At 37.2% G+C, this 27,193-nt stretch overlaps 1 protein-coding gene and 1 pseudogene across 6 annotated transcripts in view; both read right to left on the minus strand.

The window, feature by feature from the left end:
• LOC479816 (ATP-binding cassette sub-family A member 3-like) overlaps positions 1–27,193 on the minus strand; it is a 195,459-nt gene that overhangs the window by 95,057 nt on the left and 73,209 nt on the right. For all 6 annotated transcript variants that reach the window (XR_005360838.1, XR_005360837.1, XR_005360836.1 and 3 more), the window contains 4 exons: positions 17,860–18,014; positions 8,335–8,490; positions 7,824–8,034; positions 4,848–4,998 (listed from right to left, as the gene is read on the minus strand). Coding sequence is in view for 1 of the 6 variants with exons in the window: in XM_038540129.1 (XP_038396057.1) it covers positions 4,848–4,998; positions 7,824–8,034; positions 8,335–8,490; positions 17,860–18,014 (673 nt within the window). In the remaining 5 variants the exon portion in view is untranslated. The remainder of the gene's footprint in view (positions 1–4,847; positions 4,999–7,823; positions 8,035–8,334; positions 8,491–17,859; positions 18,015–27,193) is intronic.
• LOC100686999 lies at positions 1,848–2,599 on the minus strand (annotated as a pseudogene).

The following is a 27,193-nucleotide window of genomic DNA, read 5'->3' on the forward strand; positions in this document are numbered from 1 at the left end:
GGGTGCTCCCAAGTTAGGGGCATAAATATTTACAATTGCTAGATCTTCTTGTTGGATAGGACCCTTTATAATAATATGTTCTTCATCTCTTATTACATTCTTTGGTTTAAAATCTAGGTTTTCTGATATAAGGATGGGTACTCCATCTTCCTTTTCATGTCCATTAGCATGATAAATGGTTCTCCATCCCCTCACTTTCAATCTGGAGGTATCTTTGTATCTAAAATGAGTCTCTTGTAAGTAGCATATTGATAAGTCTTGTTTTTTTAATCCATAGATACTCTAATATGCCTTTTGACTGGAACATTTAATCTATTTACACTTAGAATAATTATTGAAAGATATGAATTTAGTGCTATTGTATTACCTGTAAAGTCATTGCTCCTGTAGATTGTTCCTTTCTAGTCTTTGTTACTTTTGGTCTCTCGCTTCAATATTTTATTTTAAATATACAATATATGAAATATTTTATGTATTACATATATAAAACTATATAAAATATTAATAAATGTTAATTAAATACATATTAAAGATATTTATATTAAATATCTCTTAATACTTCCTGAAGGATTTAGTGTTCACAAATTCCTTTAAGTTTTTGTCTTGGAAACTCTCTCTCTCCTTCTGTTCTGAACGACAGCCTTGTTGGATAAAGTATTCTTGGCTTCATATTTTTCCCATTAAGCATGATGACTATATCATATCAGTCCTTTCTGGCCTGCCAGGTTTCTGTGGACAGGTTTGCTGCCAGCCTTATCTATCTACCCTTGTAGGTTTAGGACCTCACTTCCAAGCTACTTTCAGGATTTTTCTCTTTATCTTGTAATTTGCAACTTTCAGTATAATATGTTGAGGTGTTCATCTATTTTTGTTGATTTTAAAAAATGATTTTACTTATTTATTCATGAGACACACACACACACACATACACACACAGAGGCAGAGACACAGGCAGAGGGAGAAGCAGACTCCATGCAGGGAGCCCGATGTGGGACTCGATCCTAGGTCTCCAGGATTGGGCCCTGGGCGGAAGGCAGTGCTAAACCGCTGAGCCACCGGGGCTGCCCTATTGTTTTTTTAAGGGTAGTTCTCTGTGCTTCCTGAACTTAAATGTGTGTTTCCTTACCCAGATTAGGGAAGCTCTCAAATATAATTTGGTCAAATAAACCTTCTTCCCCTATTTCCCACTCTTCATCTTTTAGTACTCCTATAATATGGATATTACTTTGCTTTATGGAATTGCTGGGTTCCCTAAGTCTACCTTTGTGATCTAATAGTTTTCTTTCTTTCTTCTTTTTAGTTTCCTTATTTTCCATAATTTTGTTTTCTAGGTTACTGATTCACTCTTCTGTTTTGTTCAGCCTGGTTATTTTGGTCTTCACTTGGAACTGATTCTCAATAGTAGCATTTTTAATTTCAGCCTGACTAGATTTTAGTTCTTTTCTCACTCTAGTAAGGGATTCTCTAGTGTCTTCTATGTTTTCAACCTCAGCTAGTATCTTTATATTTGTTTTTATATATATATTTTACAGTTTTTACAAATATTTTGTTTATTTTAATGAAGCTGGTATAGACAATGTCCATTTAAAATCCATATCCCAGGCCAAAAAGTACAAATAAAATAAAAAGAGCAGTGTTCTATTGAATACACTTCTGCATGAATAGCTTTATTAACTGCTAATGAAAATTAGAACTTTTATGGGATCTTCTGACAAGACTTTTTATCTTAAAATGCTTTCTCTTCAGTGAAGCCATCTTTGGAATTAGTCATTTACTCTCATTATCTCTGTCTTCTCTACTCCAGCCTGATATTTCTCTTCCTTTGGTTCAGATCCTTAACTTTTAAAAGAAGCTTCAAGTTAAGGAATGGTCATTTTCCCATTTTCCCACTTTCTCATTTTCAGTTCTCTGAAAAACTTCCATCTCCCACTGAAAGTCACAATCCAGGGGTGTGCTAGAACTTCAGGGCCAATTGGAAAGTCATCATGAACACCTGTATTGGTCGTTCTTATCACAAGCCTGAAAATGCACAGTCCTGGAAAAGGTGGCCTCTCTGTGCACACATGTAATTTTTAAAAAGGAAAGGGCAATATGAAAGGGGCTGAGGTTTTGTCACCAAAAATCAGCACAATGAAAACAAGTGATAATCAATAATGGGCACTAGAATTCAAATTGCCAGATGTTTTAAAGAGATGGGGTGCCAGTTTTCAATTCTGTTTTGAACACATTACAAAAGAACTATTTTTAAAAATAAGAAAGGTTTGAGGGTAAAGAAAAAATAAAAAGAGTATCTAAATCGTTGAATGTCCCCCTGTTTGTTCCTGATAAACTTCAACCATATCTTCTTCTTCCATTCCCAGTTCTTTTGGAGTGTGATTATCAGCAACTCTCTGACCTTCAAAGAGAAACCTGAGTGAATTCACTGGAACTCCCTGTCTTTGACAGTATGATTCTTTGAGTTTCTTGAGATGTGTTGTCATTTTCACTTTGAATAAGTCAATCTCACTGCTATCCTGTCCAATGACTTTCAGTTTAATGTATTCTCCTTCCTACTTATCTCCCAAGTCCTCAGTTGAAGGTTTGCCTCCTGGTCGGACATGGTGACAGTGGCTTATCCAGGGTTTCCACAAAGCAGCGGCCTCAGGTAGGCAGAACCTTGCTCCAGGGTTTACAAATTCGTCTCTTCCCCACAGCACAACACCGTGACTCTATAATTGTTTTAAATTCTAGTTCAGACATCTTATATCCATATTGATTAAATCCTTGGCTGTACTACCTCCTGTTCTTTCTTTTGGGGTGAATTTCTCCATTTTGTCTAATCATTTTGTCTAGAATACAAGAAAAAAACAGTAACAAACAAAAAGAAACTAGATCCTGTGTGTGTTTTGGTCTGTTAAAAGAAACTAGATCCCAAAAGAAAGAGATACACACACACACACACACACACACACACATACACACACACACATATACATACATACATACATACACACACATATATATATACACACAAATATAAATTTAATGAAAGGAAACAAAATATAAAAATATATAAAGTATATATAAAAATAAAAATTAAAAAGAGAAAAAGAATTTAAAAAATAATATAACAAAAAATACGAAAGGCTAAGGAATAAAAATACAAAGAATGCTATATACTTTTTTCCCCAAGAGCTGAAGCTTTGCAGACCTCTATGATCAGTAGACTTTGCGTGAGTTGTTTGTGCTGATCTTCTGGGAGAGGTGCCTGTTGCACTGATTCTCAGGTGGACTTGCCTTAATGGAAATGGGCCTCCAGTTTTCAGGGAGGCAGGGATTGGTGTAAGGGGCTCCAGACTCCACTAGGAGGCGCTGTTTTGCACCATGAAGGCGTTCATCAATTGATGGGTGGGATGAATGTGGCTGTGCCCTGTTCTTTAGCCCTGGAGCTGAAAATTCACACCCCTCACTCTTCCGTGGGTCTTCACAGAAAAGCAGTCAATCACTCCCCATCCTCTTAGCTTCCATCAGAACTCTGTGTTCACCAGCCTATGATGGAGGATTTACCTCAGGCATGTGAGATCCAAAACCCCCAATTTTAAGAACTTCTGGAGTGCGGACCCATACTGTTCATCCTGGGGTGGTGCGTTTCACCACGCTTCTACCTTTTGCTGGACTCAGCCCAGGAAAGCAGTCACACAAATGCACAGTGGTTTGCAGTTTATGGCAACACATAGGAGAAAGCCAACACTTAGATGCACTGTTCTCAGCTGGCTTCCATGTTCCTATGCCTGGGAACTCTGCCACACTCAAACACCACCTGTTCTTCTTGCCACCCCAGGGAACCTCAGACAATGTTGTCACACCTGGGATTCCATCCTGCTTCACCACCTGAGCACCTTTGGCCAGGCATATTCCTCACTGTAGCAGACTTCTGTTAAGTTCCAATTCTGCACTCCACTGTTTATAATACTTTGTGGTAGCATCCTTAAGCAGGCTCCCTCCCCTCCACCGTATTCTCAGGTGTATCACACTGGATTCAAGTCTCTGCAACTCCTACCTTCCAGAGGGTGGTTGCTTTTCTACTTGTAGACTTGTAGAAATTGTTTTCTCCGATCTCTAATTGGTTCCTCAGGTGTTCAGAATGACTTGATAACTTATCTACTTGGCTTCAAGGGACAAGACAAACTTAGAGTTCCCCTACTCCTCCACCATCTTAACTCCTCTCACACATTTTCTTTTTCTTTTTTTTTTTTTTTTTTACACATTTTCTTTATCCATTCATCTGTTAATGGATATTGGGCTGTTTCCATAATTTGGCTATTGTTGACAGTGCTGCTATAAACATGGGGGGGTGCATGCATCCTTTGGAATTAATGTTTTGTATTCTTTGCATATGTAGAATTTAAGAAACAAACAAACAATGAGCAAAGGGGAAAAAAGAGAGGAAGGCAAACCAAGAAACAGACCCTTAACTATAGAGAGCAAACTGATGGTTACCAGAGTGGATGTGGTTAAAGGGATGGGTTAAAGAGGTGATGGAGTTTAAGGAGTGCACTTGTGATAAGCACTGGGTATAAGTGCTGAATACTATATGCCTGAAACTAATATTATACTGCAGGTTAATTAACTATAATTTAAATAAACAAAAAATTCAAGTAAGCCTTTTGTGAACTTGAACGTATGAGGCAATCCTCTCGTTCAATGAGAGAAATCTTCAGTTGTGAATTTCTCAAATTTAGTCAGCATCTGACAGTTGTAATTGGACACTGGCTTGTTGGTAAATTACTGCTCACCTTGCTAAACATAGAAAATTACAAATGATTTCTGGTCACCCAAACCATTCATGTAGAACTTTGACCCTTTACCTGTGTGTATATTCTTTGGGTAGAATAAATGATAATTCAGCTCCAGTAAAATTTTCCACAGTGGCATCTGGAATATGAGAATGAATTATTTCTGAGATCTTTTCAACATCACAATGTGATTCCTTTTCCATGACTATATGATATCCAGCACCTGAGAGAAATCATTTAAAAGACCACATGAAGCATTTTCAGACTTTTTAATCTCCTTGTAAATCCAAACTTGGCTCTTCATCTTTCAAGTTACCTAGGTCCACAAAGAAGACATGGAATGTCACAAGATACTTTGTTATGAGTCAAGGAAGGCTCATGCCTTAAACTTCCAAATGTGGTTCCAAGAACCAAGGTATTGAATAAACATAACTCCTATAATTTTCTTAGTGAACAATAATAGCTTAGTGTATATAATCAGAAATAGTATACATATGAAGAAAGGCCCCTGTAATCAACTTATCACTCTTGAAACTGTAATCTTAAAAAATATTCATTTATTGTTACTGGTTGTCCAGTGTGTATCAGGCATTAACTAGGCCCTGAGGATTGATCAGTGAACAAAGCATGCAAAATTTCTGCCTTCTTAAGAGCTACTTTCTAGTAAAAGGACACAGATACTAATAAAGAGGAGTAAGTTAAAATATACACTATGTTAGGAAAAAATAAAGCAGAAAAGGGCTATATTAAGTGTTGAAAGAAAGTTGTTAAATTTTAGACAGAGATCCATGAAAAGCCTGAGAATATGATTTCTGACTAGTGATTTCAAAGAAATTAGAGAACTATTACATTTAGTGTTTTCCCTGTTATACAGAGAAATTGTTTTCTGGAATTGGAGAAAACCATCATTATTTTAAATATGCATTACAAATGGTCATTGTATTTGCATTTATGTTTCTATTTAAGATTAAAAATGTGACTATAGGTTTTTAAGTATATATATCTCTTAGAAGATAATCTGGTTTATCTACTTGGTTTATAGTGTGGAAGACACTATTACATTTTACAAAGAGGCAACTATATCCTGAGAATAAAGTGATTTATCCACTATTTATTAGCTATCGGAACCAGTTTACTTAAAAATTGATATGTAGGGCAGCCCCGGTGGCGCAGCGGTTTAGCGCCGCCTGCAGCCCAGGGCGTGATCCTGGAGACCCTGGATCGAGTCCTGCGTCGGGCTCTCTGCATGGAGCCTGCTTCTCCCTCTGCCTGTGTCTCTGCCTCTCTCTCTCTGCATCTCTATGAATAAATAAATAAATAAATCTTTAAAAAAATAAAAATAAATAAAAATTGGTATGTAAATTGTTTTTCATTTCTCAGGAATGATGACACAATTGTGCTCTTAAAACTGAAAAGAAAATGCCTCCTTTAGCAGAGAAGTGGGGTTGTTAAGTGAGAGTTGAATGCTAATACCAACATGGAATTTCCTATGCCATTAAAGAAGCAAACAAAAATCTCAGGCTTTTGATTAAGATGTAAGAAGCAATTTAAGTATATTTAAAATTTAGCATATAAGAAGGGACTGGAACATCCCAAAGTATTATATCTTTTAAAATACCTAGTTGTGTATTATGTACTATTTTATCAGAAATTAGTAACAGTAGTGAATGCTATTAGAAATTAGAAATAATTTATCAAAAGCATAGCTGTTTAAATGGTATGCCTCAGGGAATCCCTGGGTGGCGCAGCGGTTTGGCGCCTGCCTCTGGCCCAGGGCGCGATCCTGGAGACCCGGGATCGAATCCCACGTCGGGCTCCTGGTGCATGGAGCCTGCTTCTCCCTCTGCCTGTGTCTCTGTCTCTCTCTGTCTCTGTCTCTCTGTGACTATCATAAATAAATAAATTTTAAAAAAAAAAAAAAGAAAGAAACTGCAAAAAAAAAAAAAAAAGGTATGCCTCATAACCTAGCACAATTAGTTTAGATAAATCTAATTTTGGATTACAAGTCAACTGTACAAACTCAAACCTCTAAGGCGATCATAAACTTTGAAATACCTAAATGGGAATATAAATATGACTTTAGATCATTTTTTTATTTATCTAGGGCCCAGTTTTACATTCTATAAAATGAGGTGGTTGTTCTGAATATTAAATATGATATGTAAAGTGGATACCATAATAACTAATATAGAGTAAATAATGTGAGTTGAATGAATTCAAATACTGAATAAATGAATGATGAAGCAGCTCATCTTTATCTACATTTATGTTTATACCCAATTTTGAATTACTATTACTATAATTTTAGCCCTTGATAATTAACTGTTTGATGTTTCAGTTTTATCTCCTAAAAAAGTCCTATACTTATCAAAGTCAATGACTATATTATTCTACTTGTATGGTATCCTTACTGCCAATTATCATATTTTAGAGTTATCTCACCATATGAGATGTAAAACTTGTTTGGCAAATGAGAAATTAGTCATTTCCTCTCCTCATCAACCAATTAATTACTCAACACATAAATCTATTTGGACACAACTGTATTCTAGGGACAAAGAAAACTGTCAGTAGGTGTAAAGTGGGAGAAATAAGGATGGCCTTTGTAGGTTGATAAAAGTATTTTGTGAGTCTTAATGTATGTCTTAGAGAACAAACAATAAATATATATAAGGAATATCTAAGTTGCAAAGGGCCTTAAAAACCAATTAGAGGGATCCCTGGGTGGCGCAGCGGTTTGGCGCCTGCCTTTGGCCCAGGGCGCGATCCTGGAGACCCGGGATCGAATCCCACATCGGGCTCCCGGTGCATGGAGCCTGCTTCTCCCTCTGCCTGTGTCTCTGCCTCTCTCTCTCTCTCTGTGTGACTATCATAAAAAAAAAAAAAAAAAAAAAAAAAAAAACAATTAGAATCACCGAAATCTAATTAGTAGGACAGAGGGAGTCACTGATGTTTTGGCTATACTGACAATATATCATTAAAATCATGTAGAAGAATATCACTAAGACATCAATATCACAAGAATGAGCAAAGGGATAGAGAACCAACCATATGTTTGTTTCAGGAAGACAGAAGAGCCACAGCACTGCAGGGTCCCCCTGACCATGATGGCAATGCGGTCACCCAGGAGATCAGCTTCATCCATGGAGTGAGTGGTCAATAAGATGGTACGATTCTGTTTATACTGCTGAAGGAGCTCCCAGGTGGCTCTCCTTGAGACTGGGTCCATACCAGATGATGGTTCATCAAGTAACACTACCTAAAAACCAGAAGAATTATATGACATTCTAGGCTACTGGTGTCATAATTGCTCTTTGACAGGAACACACTTAAGCTAAGATACAAAATCTAGACTAAATATAGTGAAAAAATCCTAGAGAAAAAAAAAATCCCAAACCATGTTATGACAATTGAGCCAAAAAAGGCAAATTCCTTCTATCATTGGCAGAATTCCTTTAAGATTCATATCAACTCTCAGGTTTTTGTCAGCTGAGTTTTCTAGATTAGTTGGAAGGAACCCATGGTTAATGCCTCCTCAACCCCCTCTTTTCTTTAATACCTGGGAGCCCCCCATAAGTGCTATGATGATGGAGAGTTTGCGCTTCATTCCTCCACTCAGTGCCTTTGAAAGTGTATCACGCTTTTCTAGCAGGTTAAAAGTAGACAGCATATGGTCAATTTCCATAGAATACATGTTTTGATATATTCTTTTAACCTAAAAAGAGGAGGCAGAATTTACATGATGCATCCAACTTTATCCTTGTAAAGTGTTTAGATCATAGCTTTCTTTGTACATCTATGTAGATAAATGAAATTTCTTTCCAGTGTAAAAAATACTTTATCCCATCTCTTTTCACACATCAGCTACATAGTGTCTTCTTCACATTGCCTCCCTTTAAAGGAGAGCTCCTAAGGAAAGAGTTTATTCTCAGATTTATAGACATCTGGAACTCAGGAATGGAAAGAGAAAAGAAACATCTCTATTTTCTAGGCATGATGGAGTAAACCACCCCCCCCCTTCATTTCCCACTGAACTCAATTATTAAACCTGGAGAACTATAAAAAGTAAACATCAGAAGTTGGAACAGAATACCATATTTTGGTTTTTTTTTGTTTTTTGTTTTTTGTTTTTTTAATTTATTTTTTATTGGTGTTCAATTTACTAACATACAGAATAACACCCAGTGCCCGTCACCCATTCACTCCCACCCCCTGCCCTCCTCCCCTTCTACCACCCCTAGTTCGTTTCCCAGAGTTAGCAGTCTTTACGTTCTGTCTCCCTTTCTGATATTTCCCACACATTTCTTCTCCCTTCCCTTATATTCCCTTTCACTATTATTTATATTCCCCAAATGAATGAGAACATATAATGTTTGTCCTTCTCCGACTGACTTACTTCACTCAGCATAATACCCTCCAGTTCCATCCACGTTGAAGCAAATGGTGGGTATTTGTCATTTCTAATAGCTGAGTAATATTCCATTGTATACATAAACCACATCTTCTTTATCCATTCATCTTTCGTTGGACACCGAGGCTCCTTCCACAGTTTGGCTATCGTGGCCATTGCTGCTAGAAACATCGGGGTGCAGGTGTCCCGGCGTTTCATTGCATTTGTATCTTTGGGGTAAATCCCCAACAGTGCAATTGCTGGGTCGTAGGGCAGGTATATTTTTAACTGTTTGAGGAACCAGAATACCATATTTTGAAGTACCACTGACCCAGCATTGGGTTTACCATTTTCCCCCTTGTGTATCCTCTTAGCCTGAACACAAAGTAATCCAAAGCATGGTAATGCAGATAGAATTGAGAATGAGGAGAAATTCTTTAGTTCTGGTTTGAGGAATGGAAAAGAAAAACAAAAACAAAAAAAAACAAAAAACTCATAAAGCTCTGAGAGAGTGTGGGAGGTGGGAGGGCCAATTCCCTTTTATTTCTTTTTTAAATAAAAAAGGAACCCATTAGGAGTCTTGCTCCAACCCATTAGGAGCCTTGTGGCAGTGATGGTGGCAAGAACAGAAAGGAAAGGGAATCCTGTAAAAGCCAAAATTCTGAGGGAAAGGAATCTTCTCACTTAAGTAGAGCCATGGCTCCAACAGGAGAGGGTCAAACCCAGTTGCTTTTTACCACCCAGTCAGCTACTTGATTGTGGCACAATCATGAAACTGGGCAATTTCTTTTCTTTCTTTCTCTCTTTTTTTTTTTAAAGTGGGCAGTTTCTGCTAGAGGACTGAGAAAGGAATTTTCAGGAACTAGAAAATACTGGAGAGATAACAGAAGAGAGGAGCAGGAAAGTATGACTGTAAAGTTATTTATGAACTCATGTTTACCCCATCATTTATATATATGGATCTAATCCTAATTAGCATACCAAACTTTAAGAATTATGCTAATTAGTAAACCTCTACCCATATGTGAATTACTGAGTAACATACAAGGGAGAGCCTGGAATATCACTGCAAAGACTTTGAAGCTGACACTAAAACCATAGTCCACAGATAAATAAGATGAAGTCTCATGATTTACTTTTGAAAACATCCAGGATAAAAACAAAAATTAGCTGGCACACAAAGAATCACAAAAATCTCAACTCACTTAGGAAAAGACAATCAGCAGATATCAATGTCAGGATGGCACAGATGCTGGAATTAAACTAGAAAGTATCAACAAAATAAAGAAGAAGTTAGTGAAAATCTTAAAACTAAAAAATTTCAATAACCAAAATAAAAGGCTCATTAGATAATAGAATAGAAATTATAGAGTAAAGGGTCAGTGAACTTGAAGGTTGATCAATAAAAATTATCCGGATTCAGACCTGAGATTTATAGAGAGAACAGCCAGAAAGCTACAGAGAGAAGGGCTGTCGCTTCTAGCAAGGTAGGAAGACAGAAAAAAATAAAGAATTAAGTGAGAGAGGGGCACCGTGAGGAGCCGGGCTAAAGCTGAGCGGCAAAAGTCTCTGGGACAGGAAAGCCCAGCCCTGGAGAAGCCAGGACTTTAAGAATCTGCACCAATTCTTCCCCGATGGAAAAGCACTTAGCAGGGAAGTCGAGCAGAACTGCAGGAGGAGCTGTGGAGCCTCCAGGTTCCCGGAGTCCCTAATAGAGGAAGTGCACCTGGGAGAGAGCATACCACAAACTGTGGGTCAATCTCAGTAGAGGTTTGGCACACGCACCTGGCGGGGCACCTGGGAGAAGCCAGTTGGTCAGGCATGTGGCTCCGTACAGAGGTGTCTGCACCCTGCTGCCCTTGGTGCCGAGGCCCTGGGAGCACAATTCCAGCAGCACAGGGCCCTGGATCCCAGGGCGCCAGGGAACACAGCCCATGATCCTGCACTCCCCCCGGGACACGTGGTAGCAGGGAGGGCACAGGACAGCAAGGACTCTCCTGCCACCGGGTGCCCCCAAGCTGTGCAGATCAGTGCCCCCGTGCCACCCCTGCCCCAGTCCAGGAGCATCTAGGGGAGCTGGAGCTGGAGGCCTGGCCAAGCTGGAGGCCTGGCCGCCACCAGTGTTGTCCCTCCTTGTTTCACGGTGTGCCTGGGAGAGGCGGGGTCACCAGGGAGCAGGGGTCTCACAGGATAAACAGCTCCCACTGAGCCTGGCACCCTGCGGCAGGTGATGGTGCAGGCATCTCCCCCAGGTACACACACCTGAGAATCAGCACAACAGACCCCTCCCTCAAAAGAACAGCTGGAATAACGGGGGAAGAGCAAAATCTTGACCAAGCAGCGCTGGAAAGCTCCAGGGGAAGTTGAGGGATTTATAGTATATAGAACTAGAGGATACCCCTCCTTCTACCCCCCCCCTTTTCCATTACAATTCGTTTTTATATCAGAATAAAAGTTTCCAACTTTTCTCTCTTTTCCCACCTTAACTACAATATTTTTACCACCTCTTCATTTCTAAGTTTTTTTGTTTTTCAGTTTCATATTTCTACAATTACATGTCTTAGATATATTTTCCACTTCCAGATTCCCTTCAACATATTCAACTTAATTTTGGGAGATATAAAAGATATATTTTTTTAAATTTTGTTTTCTCTGCCTCACTTTGTTCTACAATGGTGTAAATTAATACCTTCTAAAACATGACCAGCATATACTCAGAACCGAGTGCTACACTGTGCTGATTCATTGTGTGAGATTATATTCTCTCTTCATTCCCATTCTATCCCCCTCTTTTATCTCATTTATGTTTTTGTGGTCAATGTTGGGGATCTCTATAAGTATTCTGGTTTATGTAAATTTGGGACTGAGCATCTTCTAACATACAGAACTTAATATACTCAGAACCAAGAGGATCACCCTCTAGGACCCCTCAGGTAGACTACATTCTTCCTCCACTACAACTTCATCACCACTACCATCTCCCAGTTCCCCCTCCCCCCTTTTTTTCTTTTTTCTTTTTAAAAAAGATTTTATTTATTTATTCATGAGACACACACACACACACACACACACACACACATACACAGAGGCAGAGACACAGGCAGAGGGCAAAGCAGGCTCCATGCAGGGACCCGATCCTGGGTCTCCAGGATCATGCCCTGGGCTGAAGGCGGTGCTAAACCGCTGAGCCACCTGGGCTGCCCTTTTTTCCTCTTTACTTTTGCTTTTTTCTATCTTTTTTCTCTTTTTTGGGATTCTTGGCCTTTTATTTTTTTTACTAAAATAGGTTAGAGATAGAATTTAGGATAACAATTATAAAGTACTAGCTGGGCTTCAAAAAAGCATAAAAGACACTGGAGAATATCTTAGTGCAGAAATGAGATGTAATCAGGCCGAAATTAAAAATAGTCTAATTGAAATGCAATCTAAATTGGATGCTCTAACAGCGAGGGTAAATGAGGCAGAAGAGAGACTAGTGACATAGAAGACAAGTCTATGGAAAGGAAAGAGGGAATGAGACAAAAACAAATAATAGCCCATGAGGAGAGCCTTTGAGAAACCAGTGATGCCATGAAAAGAATACATGTCAGAATTATTGGAGTGCCTAAGGATGAAGAGATAGAGAGAGAGAGTAAGAGAGAGAGAGTGCACACTGGAAGGTGTACTTGAGCAAATTATAGCTGTATTTCTCTAACCTGGGGAAGGAAATAGGCATTCATATCCAAGAGGTAGAGAAGACCCCTCCCAAAATTGATAAAAATAGATGAACAACCTGACATATAATAAAAAAGCTTACAAATTTCAGAGATAAATAGAAAATCCTGAAAGCAGCTTGAGACAAGAGATTCCTAACATATAGAGGGAAAATATTGGATTGACTGGAGACCTCTCCACATATATCTGGCAGGCCAGAAAGTGGCTGGCAAGATATATTCAGGGTACTAAATGAGAAAAATATGCAGGCAAGAATACTTTATCCAGCAAGGCTGTCATTCAGAATGGAAGGAGAGAGAAAGAGCTTCCAAGACAGAAACTGAAAGAGTATGTGATCACTAAGCCAGCCCTGTAAGAAATATTAAGGGGAGAGGGAGTCCGAGAGTAACATAGACCAGAAAGAAACAGAGACAATATACAGAAACAGGGATTTTACAGGTAATACAATGGCACTAAATTCATACCTTTCAATAATTACTCTGAAAGTAAATGGGCTAAATGCTCCAATCAAAAGACACAAGGTATCAGATTGGACAAAAAAGCAAGACCTATCCATATGCTGTCTACAAGAGACTCATTTCAGACCTCAAGACACCTCCAGACTGAAAATGACAGGGTAGAGAGCCATTTACCATGCGAATGGACCTCAAAAGGAAGCTAGGGTAGCAATCCTCATATTAGAAAAATTAGATCTTAAACCAAAGAGTACAGTAAGAGATCATACTATCATACTTAAATGGTCTAGCCAACAAGAAGATCTAACAGATATAAATATTTACGCTCCTAATTTGGGAACAGCCAATTATATCAACCAATTAATACCTAAGTAAAGAAACTCATAGGTAATAATACATTAATGGTAGGGGATTTCAATACCCCACTCACAGCAATGGACAGACTATCTAAGCAGAAGATCAAAGAATGAATGACACACTGGACCAGATGGACTTCACAGATATATTCAGAACATTCCATCCTAAAGCAACAGAATATATATTCTTCTCGAGTGCACATGGAACTTTCTCCAGAAAAGATCATGTAGTAGGTCACAAATCAGATCTCAACTGATACCAAAAGATTGGGATTATTCCCTGTATATTTTCAGACTACAATGCCCCTCCCTCTGCTCATACTTGTGCTCTCTCTCTGAAATAAATAAATAAAATCTTAAAAAATAAAACACAGAAACAAAAATGAATAGAATGGGAATGAAGAATAGAAAAATATATGACTATAGTAGGATATTTTAGAAATACTCTTCACTTAGTAATAGAACTATTAGACAGGCATCAGCAACTATACAGAAAACTAAATCAGATCAAGTTACTGAACTAATTGATGTTTACAGAAAGTTCCAACCAAACAGTAGAAAACATATTCTTCTCAAGTGCATATGGAATAGTAACCAAGATAAACCATATCCTCAGTCATAAAACCTCAGCAATTTTAAAACATTTATAATTACACAAAATATGATCTCTGACCAAAATAGAGCTAAGCATAACAGAAAGCAAGCAAGACACCTTTCCATCACTTGTACCTTAAGGATCATACTCATAAATGATCTATGAGTCACAGATTAAGTCTCAAGGAATGTAAAAAACATTTTGAACTGAATAAAAATGAAAAATAATAAATTGTATCAAAATCTGTGGGGTGCAACAAAGGAGTGCCTAGAGGAAAAATCATAACAATAAATGCTTATGCTAGAAAGAGAATGCAGATCGTCTTAGAAGCTACATGGGCAAACCAAAAAACAGACTCTTAAATATGTATAAAGAACAAACAGATGGTTACTAGAGTGGGGGCGAGTGGGAGATATGGCTGAAACAGGTGAAGGAGATTAAGAATACACATATTGTGATGAGCACTACCCTACCATACAGAATTGTTGAATCACTATATTATACACTTGAAACCAATAGAAAACTGTATTTTTAACTATACCAGAACTAAAATAAAATTTAAAAAACAAAGAAAGGCACTTCCTCATACTAATAAATGGTATTTGCAAAAAAAATTTTAATGGTGAAAATAGAATGCTATACCCCAAGATAAGAAACAAGTCAAGGATGCCCACAACATCATGCTGTTACTAGCCAGTGTGGCATGAAGTAAATAAATAAATAAATAAATAAATAAATAAATAAATAAATAAATAAATAGCAAATATTGGCACAAAGACCCTATACCTATTCTCCTATGATATGATTGTCTACCCACAAAACCAAGGAATCTACAAAAAAACACTCCTAAACCCATTAAGTGAGCTCAGTAAGGTCAAAGAATAAGCGGTCAACATATAAATATCAATCATTTTTCCACGTACAAAAAATGAACAACTGGAAATCAAAAAGCTTTTTAAAGCCCCCCAAAATGAAATTATAAGACTTATATATTGAAAACTAAAAATGGTGATTATATCAAACAATTTAATAGAGATATCATGATCAAGGATTTGAAATCTCTCAACATGATAACAATGTTGACTTTCTCCAAAGTGCTATACAGATTTAATGTAATATCAATCAAAATCACAGTAGAACTTTTGTAGACACATAAGAGATAATACGCAAATTTATTTGGAAGAGCCAAACAGCTATAATAGCTAAAACACTTGAAAAAGAATATAGTTGGATGAGCAATTGCACTGCTGGGGATTTACCCCAAAGATACAGATGCAACGAAATGCTGGGACACCTGCACCCCGATGTTTCTAGCAGCAATGTCCACAATAGCCAAACTGTGGAAGGAGCCTCGGTGTCCATCAAAAGATGAATGGATAAAGAAGATGTGGTTTATGTATACAATGGAATATTACTCAGCATTAGAAACGACAAATACCCACCATTTGCTTCAACGTGGATGGAACTGGAGGGTATTATGCTGAGTGAAGTAAGTCAATCGGAGAAGGACAAACAGTGTATGTTCTCATTCATTTGGGGAATATAATAGTGAAAGGGAATATAAGGGAAGGGAGAAGAAATGTGTGGGAAATATCAGAAAGGGAGACAGAACATAAAGACTCCTAGCTCTAGGAAACGAACTAGGGGTGGTGGAAGGGGAGGAGGGCGGGGGGTGGGGGTGACTGGGTGGCGGGCACTGACGGGGGGGACTTGACGGGATGAGTACTGGGTGTTATTCTGTATGTTGGCAAATTGAACAGCAATAAAAAATAAATTTATTATTAAAAAATTAAGTGTATAGACTGTTACAGGTCATTAGCATATTTGAAGCTTACTAAATGTGCAAAATGCTAATTGCATGGGGCCAATACCATGTAGCCATATTAATAGCCAGATGCTATGATTAAAAAATTAAAAAATTAAAAAAAGTAAAAGAATATAGTTGGATGAATAGCACTTTCCTATATTAAACTTACTATAAAGCTATACAAATCAGGGCAGTGTGGATCAATAGCACATAAAAGAAACTCTTGAGTTAATAAAGCCACAGAAATATGACCATTTGATCCTTGACACTGTAAAAAGCAATTCAAAGATGAAAGAACAGTATTTTCAAAAATTGGTTTTAGAACAACTGACCATGTATATGCAAAACAATGAACCTAGATCTACATTTTATAACTTTAAGCAAGTGGACCGCAGATGGACCATAGATCTGAGTATAACATAAAACTACAAAAATTTAGGAGAAAATACAGAATAAATCTTCATGCCTTGGGGTTAGGCACAGAGTTCTAGAAAAGATGGCAAAGGCAGGATCCTTTAAGAAAAATGTGATAAAAAATGTGATAGACTGGATTTCAGTATTAAAAACTTTTGGTCTATAAAAAGCATTGCCAAGAAAATGAAAAGACAAACTACAGAAATAGGAAAAATATTTGCAAAGCACATAGCCAACCAAGGATATATATCCAGAATATACAAAGAACTCTCCAAAATTTAATAACAAAATGAAAAATCATATTTTAAGAATGGACAAAGGGCCTGAACAAATATTTCATCAAAGAGGGTATAAAAATAGGAAATAAGTACATGAAAGATGTTCAACACCATTAGCCATTCATGAAATTCAAATTAAAACCAGGATTATATACAAATACATATCTATTAGAATGGTTAGAATGTTAAGAAGGGATGCCTGTGTTGCTCAGTTGGTTAACCATCTAACTCTTGATTTCAGCTCAGATCATGATCTCAGGGTCATGAGACTGAGCTACATGTCAAGCTCCACACTGAGTATGGAGTCTGCTTGAGATTCTCTCCCTCTCCATCTGCCCCTCTCCCTGCTTTTGCTCTCTCACCCTTAAAAAAATGTTAAAAAATATTACAATACCAAATTCTGGCAAGGATATGGAGCAACTGGAATTCTCGGCCATATAGATGGCTGGTGGGGGTTCAAAATGGTACAGTCACTCTAGAAAGAAGTTTGGAAGTTACTTATAAACACTTATAATATAGTACAGTAATCTCGTTATGAGAGAAATGAAAAATTATATTTATACACAAAAAACTCTACCTGAAATTCAGAACAGCTTTCATACTCATACTGTAAACAACCCAAATATCCTTTAATTGGTGTACTATATTACATCTAAACATGAAGTATGGGTGTTATTCTATATGTTGGCAAATTGAACACCAATAAAAAATGAATTTATTAAAAAAATAAACATGAAGTACTACTTAGCAATTAAAAGAAACATACTACTAATCATACATTAGTATGGATAGATCTCAAAGGCATTATGCTCTGTGTCAGTAGCTAATTTTTTAAGGTTACATAATATAGGATTCTATTTACGATGGTATTCTCAATAAGACATTAGTGATTAAGGATAGACCAGTGATTACCAGGGTGGGAATAGGGATGACTTACAAAGGAATAGCACAAGGGAGTGTTTTGGGGTGATGAAACTACTCTGTGGTGCAAGTCGAATGTGTTAAATTTCATATATCTATATATCAAAAGAAAAAAATAAATTTACTGTATAGTTTAAAAATATTTTTGACTCACCACAGAGTAGAAAAATAGGTGTTCTGAGATTGTCATGTCATTAAATAACAAGTCTTGCTGTGGGCAGAAGCCCAGATTTTTTCGAATCTCCATTATGTTCTTTGAGATGTCAAATCCATGAATATAGACCTCTTCTCTGGTAGGAGGGTAACGACCTACAAGTAATCAGAAGACATAAAAGAAGCTGAGCTTTGGTGAGAGAGCATGATAAGATAATGCAAATTACTATCTTAAATCCAGCCTGCTTATGGATTACTCAAAAGAATTAGCACTATCTCCTACAGTATACTTATCTTGATGAGCACTAAGTAATATATGGAATTGCTAAGTCACTATATTGTACAGCTGAAACTGATATAACACTGTATGTTAACTACACTGGAATTAAGATTAAAAAAGGAGTGCCCTGGGGCACCTGTGTGGCTCAGTGGTTGAGCGTCTGCCTTTGGCTCAGGTCATGATCCCAGGGTCCTGAGCCTGCTTCTCCATCTGCCTATGTCTCTGCCTCTTTGTCTCTCGTGAATGAATGAATGAATGAATGAACAAACAAGTATCTAATAAAAATAAAAAAGGAATACACTTTTTGTGATGAGCACTGAGTGATTATAGAGTTGCTGAATTATTATTACCTAGAAAAACTGTCTTTCAAAAATGAAGGATCGACCAGACAAACAAAAGTTGAGAGAGTTCATTACTAAGAGAACTCCATTAACAAGAGATGTTAGAGTTCTTCAAGGTGAAACATAAGGATGCTAAATGGTAACATGAAAGCATATTAAAGTATATAACTCATGGCAAAGGTAAATACATAGACAAATACAGAATAATGTAATACTTTGGTGAGTATATAGTACATGTAATAGTAGTGAGTAAATCACTCTTAATTTTAGTATAAAATTAAAAGACAAAAGTATTAAAATACTATAAGTATAAAAATGTTGATCAACATACAACATAAAAAGATGTAAATTGTGACATTAATATAAAATGTGTTTATGTGGAAAAAATAATATTATAGAGTTCTATTTTTAATTGAAGGTCATTGTTTTCAGTTTAAATAGAATATTATAACTATAAAATATTTTATATAAGTTCCACAAGGTAAACATAAAGGAAATACATAATAAACACAAAAGACAAAGAAAAGTGAATCAAAGCCTGTAAACAGATATAATATATATAACATATATACTATATGTAATATGAATATATGATATATAAATATTTTATATATATATGTAAAAAAGAAAAGTAGATGGCAAAAGAAGTGTAAGAAAGACAATTTTCAAAATGACAGCGGTAGGCCCTTCTCTATCAATAATGACTTTAAATGAAAAGACCTAAAAAAAAAATAGAGTGGCTGAATGGATTAACTAATAATACCTAACTATACGTTCTTTACAAGGAACTTTAGATTTAAGGACACAAAGAGGCAGAAGTGAAGGCATGAAAAAAGATATTCAATGTAAATGGTAACCAAAGAGAGCAGGGGTGGCTATACTTCTATCAGACAAAATAGACTTTAAATATCTCATGAGAGAGAGAGAAAATTATTATATAATGATTATATCATATAACAAAAAATTAAAGTTACAGAAAGATATAACAATTATAAATATATGTGCCCAACATCAGAGCACCTGCCTACATATATAAAGCAAACCCTAGCAGAACTACAGGGAAGAATACATAACAATATTATATTACATGGAGATTCAATATCACATTTTCAATAATGGATAGAACATCTAGACAGATTATCAACAACAAAACAGCAGAACTGAACAATACTTGAGACAAAATGGACCTAATAAGTATTCCACCTAGCAGCAGAAAATATACATTCTTTTCAAGTGCACATAAAATATTCTCTAGGATATATCATGTTAGGTCACAAAGTTAAGTCATCATAAATTTAAGATTGAAATGATATTAAGTATCTTTTCAAATCACAATGGAAGGAAACTAAAAGCAAAAGAATGACAATTTAAAAACTCATAAATGTGGAAATTAAAGATCACATTCCTGAAAAACTAATGGTTTTAAGAAGGAAGAAAAAGGGAAATTAGAAAATATTTTGAGGAGCACCTGAGTGGCTCAGTCAGTTAAGCATCTGCCTTTGGCTCAGCTCGTGATCCCAGGGTCCTGGGATTGAGCCCCATGTGGGGCTCTCTGCTCAGCAGGAAGCCTGCTTCTCCCTCTCCCTCTGCTCCTTCCCCTATTTGTGCTTTCTCTCTCTCTCTGTCAAATAGATAAATAAAACATTAATTAAAAATCTTTGTGTATGGTGTAAGAGAATGGTCTAGTTTCATTCTGCACATGGCTGTCCAATTTTCCCAGCACCATTTATTGAAGAGATTGTCCTTTTTCCAGTGGATAGTCTTTCCTGTTTGTTGACTATTAGTTGACCAGAGAGTTGAGAGCCCATTTCTAGGTTCTCTATTCTGTTCACCATACACAAAGATAAATTCAAAATGGATGAAAGATCTAAATGTGAAACAAGAATCCATCAAAATCCTAGAGGAGAACACAGGCAACACCCTTTTTGAACTTGGCCACAGCAACTTCTTGCAAGATACATCTGTGAAGGCAAGGGAAACAAAAGCAAAAATTAACTATTGGGACTTAAGATAAAAAGCTTCTGCACAGCAAAAGAAACAGTCAACAAAACTAAAAGCCCACAGAATGGGAGAAGATATTTGCACATGACATATCAGACAAAGGGCTAGTATCCAAGACTTATAAAGAACTTATTAAACTCAACACCAAAGAAACAAACAATCCAATCATGAAATGGGCAAAAGACATGAAGAGAAATTTCACCAAAGAAGACATACACATGGCCAAGAAGCACATGAGAAAATGCTCCGCATCACTTGCCATCAGGGAAATACAAACCAAAACCACAATGAGATGCTACCTCACACAGGTGAGAATGGTGAAAATTAACAAGACAGGAAACAACAAATGTTGGAGAGGATGTGGAGAAAGGGGAACCCTCTTGCACTGTTGGTAGGAATGTGAACTGGTACAGCCGCTCTGGAAAACTGTGTGGAGGTTCCTCAAAGAGTTAGAAACAGAGCTACCCTTCGACCCAGCAATTGCACTGCTGGGGATTTACGCCAAAGATACAGATGCAGTGAAAGACTGAGACACCTGCACCCAATGTTTATAGCAGCAATGTCCACAATAGCCAAACTGTGGAAGGAGACTCAATGTCCATCGACAGAGGAATGGATAAAGAAGATGTGGTTTATGTATACAATGGAATATTCCCTCAGCCATTAGAAACAACAAATATCCACCATTTGCTTCGACGTGGATGGAACTGAAGGGTATTATGCTGAGTGAAGTAAGTCAATCGGAGGAGGACAATCATTATATGGTTTCACTCATACGAGGAATACAAAAAATAGCGAAAGGGATTATAAGGGAAAGGAAAGAAAATGAGTGGAAAAAGTCAGAGAGGGTGACAAAACATGAGACTCCTAACTCTGGGAAACGAACAAGGGGTAGTGGAAAGGAGGTGGGCGGGGGTAACTCGGTGACAGGCACTGAGGGGGGCACTTGATGGGATGGGCACTGGGTGTTATACTATATGTTGGCAAATCTAACTCCAATAAAAATATATATAAAAAATTTTTAAAAATATTTGAGACAAATGAAAATGAAAATGAGACTAGAAAAATAGAGATTAAAAAAGAAATAGGAAAAAAATCACTGAAAGTAAGTTTGGTTTTCAAAGACAAATATAATTGACAAACCTAAACTAGAATAAAAAAAGTGAGAAGAGTCAAAGTCAGAAAAGACATTACAACTGATGTCACAAAAATAAAAAAGTTCATAAGAAACTACTCTGAACAATTACATGCTAACAAATTGGATAAAATTGCATGTTTCTAGGAATTTACTCATTTCTTCTGGGTTATGAAATTTTCTAATATACAGTTGTTCACAGTATTTTCTTTAATTTTTTTTTAAATTTTTATTTATTTGTGATAGTCACAGAGAGAGAGAGAATGAGGCAGAGACACAGGCAGAGGAGAAGCAGGCTCCATGCACCGGGAGCCCGACGTGGGATTCGATCCCGGGTCTCCAGGATCGCGCCCTGGGCCAAAGGCAGGCGCCAGACCGCTGCGCCACCCAGGGATCCCCACAGTATTTTCTTATGACCCCTTTGTTTCTGTGGCATAGGCTGTAACATTCCAGCTCTCATTTTTATTTTAATTATTTGAATTTTTTCAATTTTGTTGATATTTAAAAAAACCAACTCCTAAGTCTTATTTTTTCATTCTCTACTTTATCTTCACTGTAATCTTTATTATATTCTTCCTCCCACTATCTTTGGGTTTAGTTTGTTAGCCATTTTCTAGTTTCTTAAAGTATACCGTTAGGTTGTTAATATCAGAGTTTTCTTTTTTAATGTGAGTGTACACAATGATAGAATTCTATCTTTGCACTGCTTTTTAAAGTTTGTATGTTTTTTTAAAAAGTTGTTATTTATTTATTTATTCATGAGATACACACAGAGAGAGGCAGAGACATAGGCAAAGGGAGAAGCAAGCTCCTTGTGGGGAGCCTGATGCGAGACTTGATCTCGGGACCCTGGGATCATGCCCTGAGCTGAAGGCAATGCTCAACCATTGAGCCACCCAGGTGTCCCAAGATTTGTATGTTTCCATTTTAAATTTTCTCAAGATACTTTCTAATTTGTGATTCCTCCTTCGACACATTGGTTACTTAAGGGTGTGTTGTTTAATTTCCACATATTTGTGCATTTTCCAGTTTTCCTTCTCCTCTTGACTTCTAGTTTCATTCTATTGTAACTTGGAAAGGATACTTTCTATAATTTCATTCTTTTAAAACTTGTTAAGGTTTGTTTTTTGAACAAACGTGATCTATCCTGGAGGAGGTACCATGTCTTCTTCTTCTTCTTCTTTTTTTTAAAGATTTTATTTATTTATTCATGAGAGACACACACACACAGAGAGGGAGGCAGAGACACAGGCAGAGGGAGAAGCAGGCTCCATGCAGGGAGCCTAATGTGGTACTCGATCCCGGGACTCCAGGATCACGCCCCAGGCTGAAGGCGGTGCTAAACTGCTGAGCCACCCAGGGATCCCCCTTTACCATGTCTTCTTAAGAATGCAAATTCTGCTGTTATTGAGTTTAGTACATGTCTGTCAGGTCCAATTGTTGTTAAAGATCTCTATTTCCTTAAAGAGTTTTTGTCAAGTTGTATCCATTATTCAAAGTGGAGTATTAAAGTCTCCTACTATTATTGTGCTACTGTCTATTTCTCTCTTTATTTATCCAATATTTGCTTCATTTTTTAAGAACTCTGATATTTGGTAATAAACATTTATACTTTTATATTTGCTTGTTGAGTTGATATCTTTTTTCCCCTTTGCAATAGTGTTTGATTTGGTAAGTCATTTAGGCTCTCTTCGCTTTTCTTCACGCTTTTAAAAAAGATTTATTTATTTGATAGAGAGAGAGTGTGCACACAAGGGGAGGTGCAGAGGGAGAATCAGACTGACTCCCCACTGAGCCGGGAGCCTGATGTGGGGCTCAGTCCCAGGACCCTGTGATCATGACCTGAGCTGAAGGCAGACACTTAACTGAGCCACCCAGGTGCACTGGCTTTTCTTCATTCTTTTTTCTTTTCACTCTTATAACTTGATAATTGCAAATAACCTATCTTCAAGTTTGCTAATTCATTTTCCTGTCTGATCAGCTCTGCTGTTGAAACCCTCTAATAAAATTTTTCAAGTTAGTTATTATATTTTTCATATTCAGAATTTGTTTAGGTTTTTAAAAAATTACTTGTACCTCTGTTAGTATTTTTTTTCTGTTACTATGTTAATGATTCATCATTTTCCTTTTTTTTTGTTTTATATGCATTCCCTTTTAAATCACTGAACATCTTAAAATGACTTTTTGTCAGGTAATTCAGAGATTTGTTTTTCTTAAGGGCCACATTCTGGGGCTTTATTTTGTTCTTTTGATTAGGGCAGGCTTCTTTGTTTCTTTGGTTGTTTTTTTTTTTTTTTTTTTTTGTATGCCTTGTTATGTTTTGTTGAGATTTGGGCATTTAAAAAAACAGACATCTCTCATAGTCTTTATGGACTAGCTTCATGCATGGGAAGTCCTTCACCAAAAACATTTTGAGATGAGTCTTTGGGGGTCGTGCAGATTCTCTCATTCTATTATATATGGCTGCTTTACACTACCCTAATTTCCTCAGGCAGCTTGGAGATCATGTTTCTTTTGTAGTTTCTCTGCCTGTATCCTTGGCACCTGAATGGGGAACTGCAGATTTCCTGCTGCTTTAAAATACTCTAAGATGCTACAGCATTTGCCTCTGTGCTTTTTTTAATAAATTAATTTTGTATTGGTGTTCAATTTACCAACATACAGAAGAACACCCAGTGCTCATCCCATCAAGTGTCCCCCTCAGTGCCCATCACCCATTCACCCCCACCCCGCGCCCTCCTCCCATTCCACCACCCCTAGTTCGTTTCCCAGAGTTAGGAGTCTTTATGTTCTGTCTCCCTTACTGATATTTCCCACACATTTCTTCTCCCTTCCCTTATATTCCCTTTCACTATTATTTATATTCCCCAAATGAATGAGAACATATAATGTTTGTCCTTCTCCGATTGACTTACTTCACTCAGCATAATACCCTCCAGTTCCATCCATGTTGAAGCAAATGGTGGGTATTTGTCATTTCTAATTGCTGAGTAATATTCCATTGTATACATAAACTACATCTTCTTTATCCATTCATCTTTTGATGGACACCGAGGTTCCTTCCACAGTTTGGCTATTGTGGACATTGCTGCTATAAACATCGGGGTGCAGGAGTCCGGCGTTTCATTGCATCTGAATCTTTGGGGTAAATCCCCAGCAGTGCAATTGCTGGGTCGTAGGGCAGGTCTATTTTTAACTCTTTGAGGAACCTCCACACAGTTTTCCAGAGTGGCTGCACCAGTTCACATTCCCACCAACAGTGTAAGAGGGTTCCCTTTTCTCTGCATCCTCTCCAACATTTGTGGTTTCCTGCCTTGTTAATTTTCCCCATTCTCACTGGTGTGAGGTGGTATCTCATTGTGGTTTTGATTTGTATTTCCCTGATGGCAAGTGATGCAGAGCATTTTCTCATGTGCATGTTGGCCATGTCTATGTCTTCCTCTGTGAGATTTCTCTTCATGTCTTTTGCCCATTTCATGATTGGATTGTTTGTTTCTTTGGTGTTGAGTTTAAGAAGTGCTTTATAGATCTTGGAAACTAGCCCTTTATCTGATACGTCATTTGCAAGTATCTTCTCCCATTCTGTAGGTTGTCTTTTAGTTTTCTTGACTGTATCCTTTGCTGTGCAAAAGCTTCTTATCTTGATGAAGTCCCAATAGTTAATTTTTGCTTTTGTTTCTTTTGCCTTCATGGATGTATCTTGCAAGAAATTACTGTGGCCAATTTCAAAAAGGGTGTTGCCTGTGTTCTCCTCTAGGATTTTGATGGAATCTTGTCTCACATTTAGACCTTTCATCCATTTTGAGTTTACCTTTGTGTATGGTGAAAGAGAGTGGTCTAGTTTCATTCGTCTGCATGTGGATGTCCAATTTTCCCAGCACCATTTATTGAAGAGACTGTCTTTCTTCCAATGGATAGTCTTTCCTCCTTTATCGAATATTAGTTGACCATAAAGTTCAGGGTCCACTTCTGGGTTCTCTATTCTGTTCCATTGATCTATGTGTCTGTTTTTGTGCCAGTACCACACTGTCTTGATGACCACAGCTTTATAGTACAACCTGAAATCTGGCATTGTGATGCTCCCAGATATGGTTTTCTTTTTTAAAATTCCCCTGGCTATTCGGGGTCTTTTCTGATTCCACACAAATCTTAAAATAATTTGTTCTAACTCTCTGAAGAAAGTCCATGGTATTTTGATAGGGATTGCATTAAACGTATAAATTGCCCTGGGTAACATTGACATTTTCACAATATTAATTCTGCCAATCCAAGAGCATGGAATATTTTTCCATCTCTTTGTGTCTTCCTCAATTTCTTTCAGAAGTGTTCTATAGTTTTTAGGGTATAGATCCTTTACCTCTTTGGTTAGGTTTATTCCTAGGTATCTTATGCTTTTGGGTGCAATTGTAAATGGGATTGACTCCTTAATTTCTCTTTCTTCAGCCTCATTGTTAGTGTATAGAAATGCCATTGATTTCTGGGCATTGATTTTGTATCCTGCCACACTACCAAATTGCTGTATGAGTTCTAGCAATCTTGGGGCGGAGGCTTTTGGGTTTTCTATGAGGAGTATCATGTCATCGGCGAAGAGGGAGAGTTTGACTTCTTCTTTGCCTATTTGAATGCCTTTAATGTCTTTTTGTTGCCTGATTGCTGAGGCTAGGACTTCCAATACTATGTTGAATAGCAGTGGTGAGAGTGGACATCCCTGTCTTGTTCCTGATCTTAGGGGAAAGGCTCCCAGTGCTTCCCCACTGAGAATGATATTTGCTGTGGGCTTTTTGTAGATGGCTTTTAAGATGTCGAGGAAAGTTCCCTCTATCCCTACACTCTGAAGAGTTTTGATCAGGAATGGATGCTGTATTTTGTCAAATGCTTTCTCTGCACCTAATGAGAAGATCATATGGTTCTTGATTTTTCTCTTGCTGATATGATGAATCACATTGATTGTTTTACGAGTGTTGAACCAGCCTTGTGTCCCAGGAATAAATCCTACTTGGTCATGGTGAATAATTTTCTTAATGTGCTGTTGGATCCTATTGGCTAGTATCTTGAAAATTTTTGCATCCATGTTCATCAGGGATATTGGTCTGTAATTCTCCTTTTTGGTGGGGTCTTTGTCTGGTTTTGGAATAAAGGTGATGCTGGCCTCATAGAACGAATTTGGAAGTACTCCATCTCTTTCTATCTTTCCAAACAGCTTTAGTAGAATAGGTATGATTTCTTCTTTAAACGTTTGATAGAATTCCCCTGGGAAGCCATCTGGCACTGGACTCTTGTATCTTGGGAGGTTTTTGATGACTGCTTCAATTTCCTCCCTGGTTATTGGCCTGTTCAGGTTTTCTATTTCTTCCTGTTCCAGTTTTGGTAGTTTGTGGCTTTCCAGGAATGCATGCATTTCTTCTAGATTGCCTAATTTATTGGTGTATAGCTGTTCATAATATGTTTTTAAAATTGTTTGTATTACCTTGGAGTTGGTAGTGATCTCACCTTTCTCATTCATGATTTTATTAATTTGAGTCTTCTCTCTCTTCTTTTTAATAAGGTTGCCTAATGGTTTATCTATCTTATTAATTCT

This window comes from Canis lupus, chromosome 6, assembly GCF_011100685.1.
Source record: "Canis lupus familiaris isolate Mischka breed German Shepherd chromosome 6, alternate assembly UU_Cfam_GSD_1.0, whole genome shotgun sequence".
NCBI lineage: Eukaryota > Metazoa > Chordata > Mammalia > Carnivora > Canidae > Canis > Canis lupus.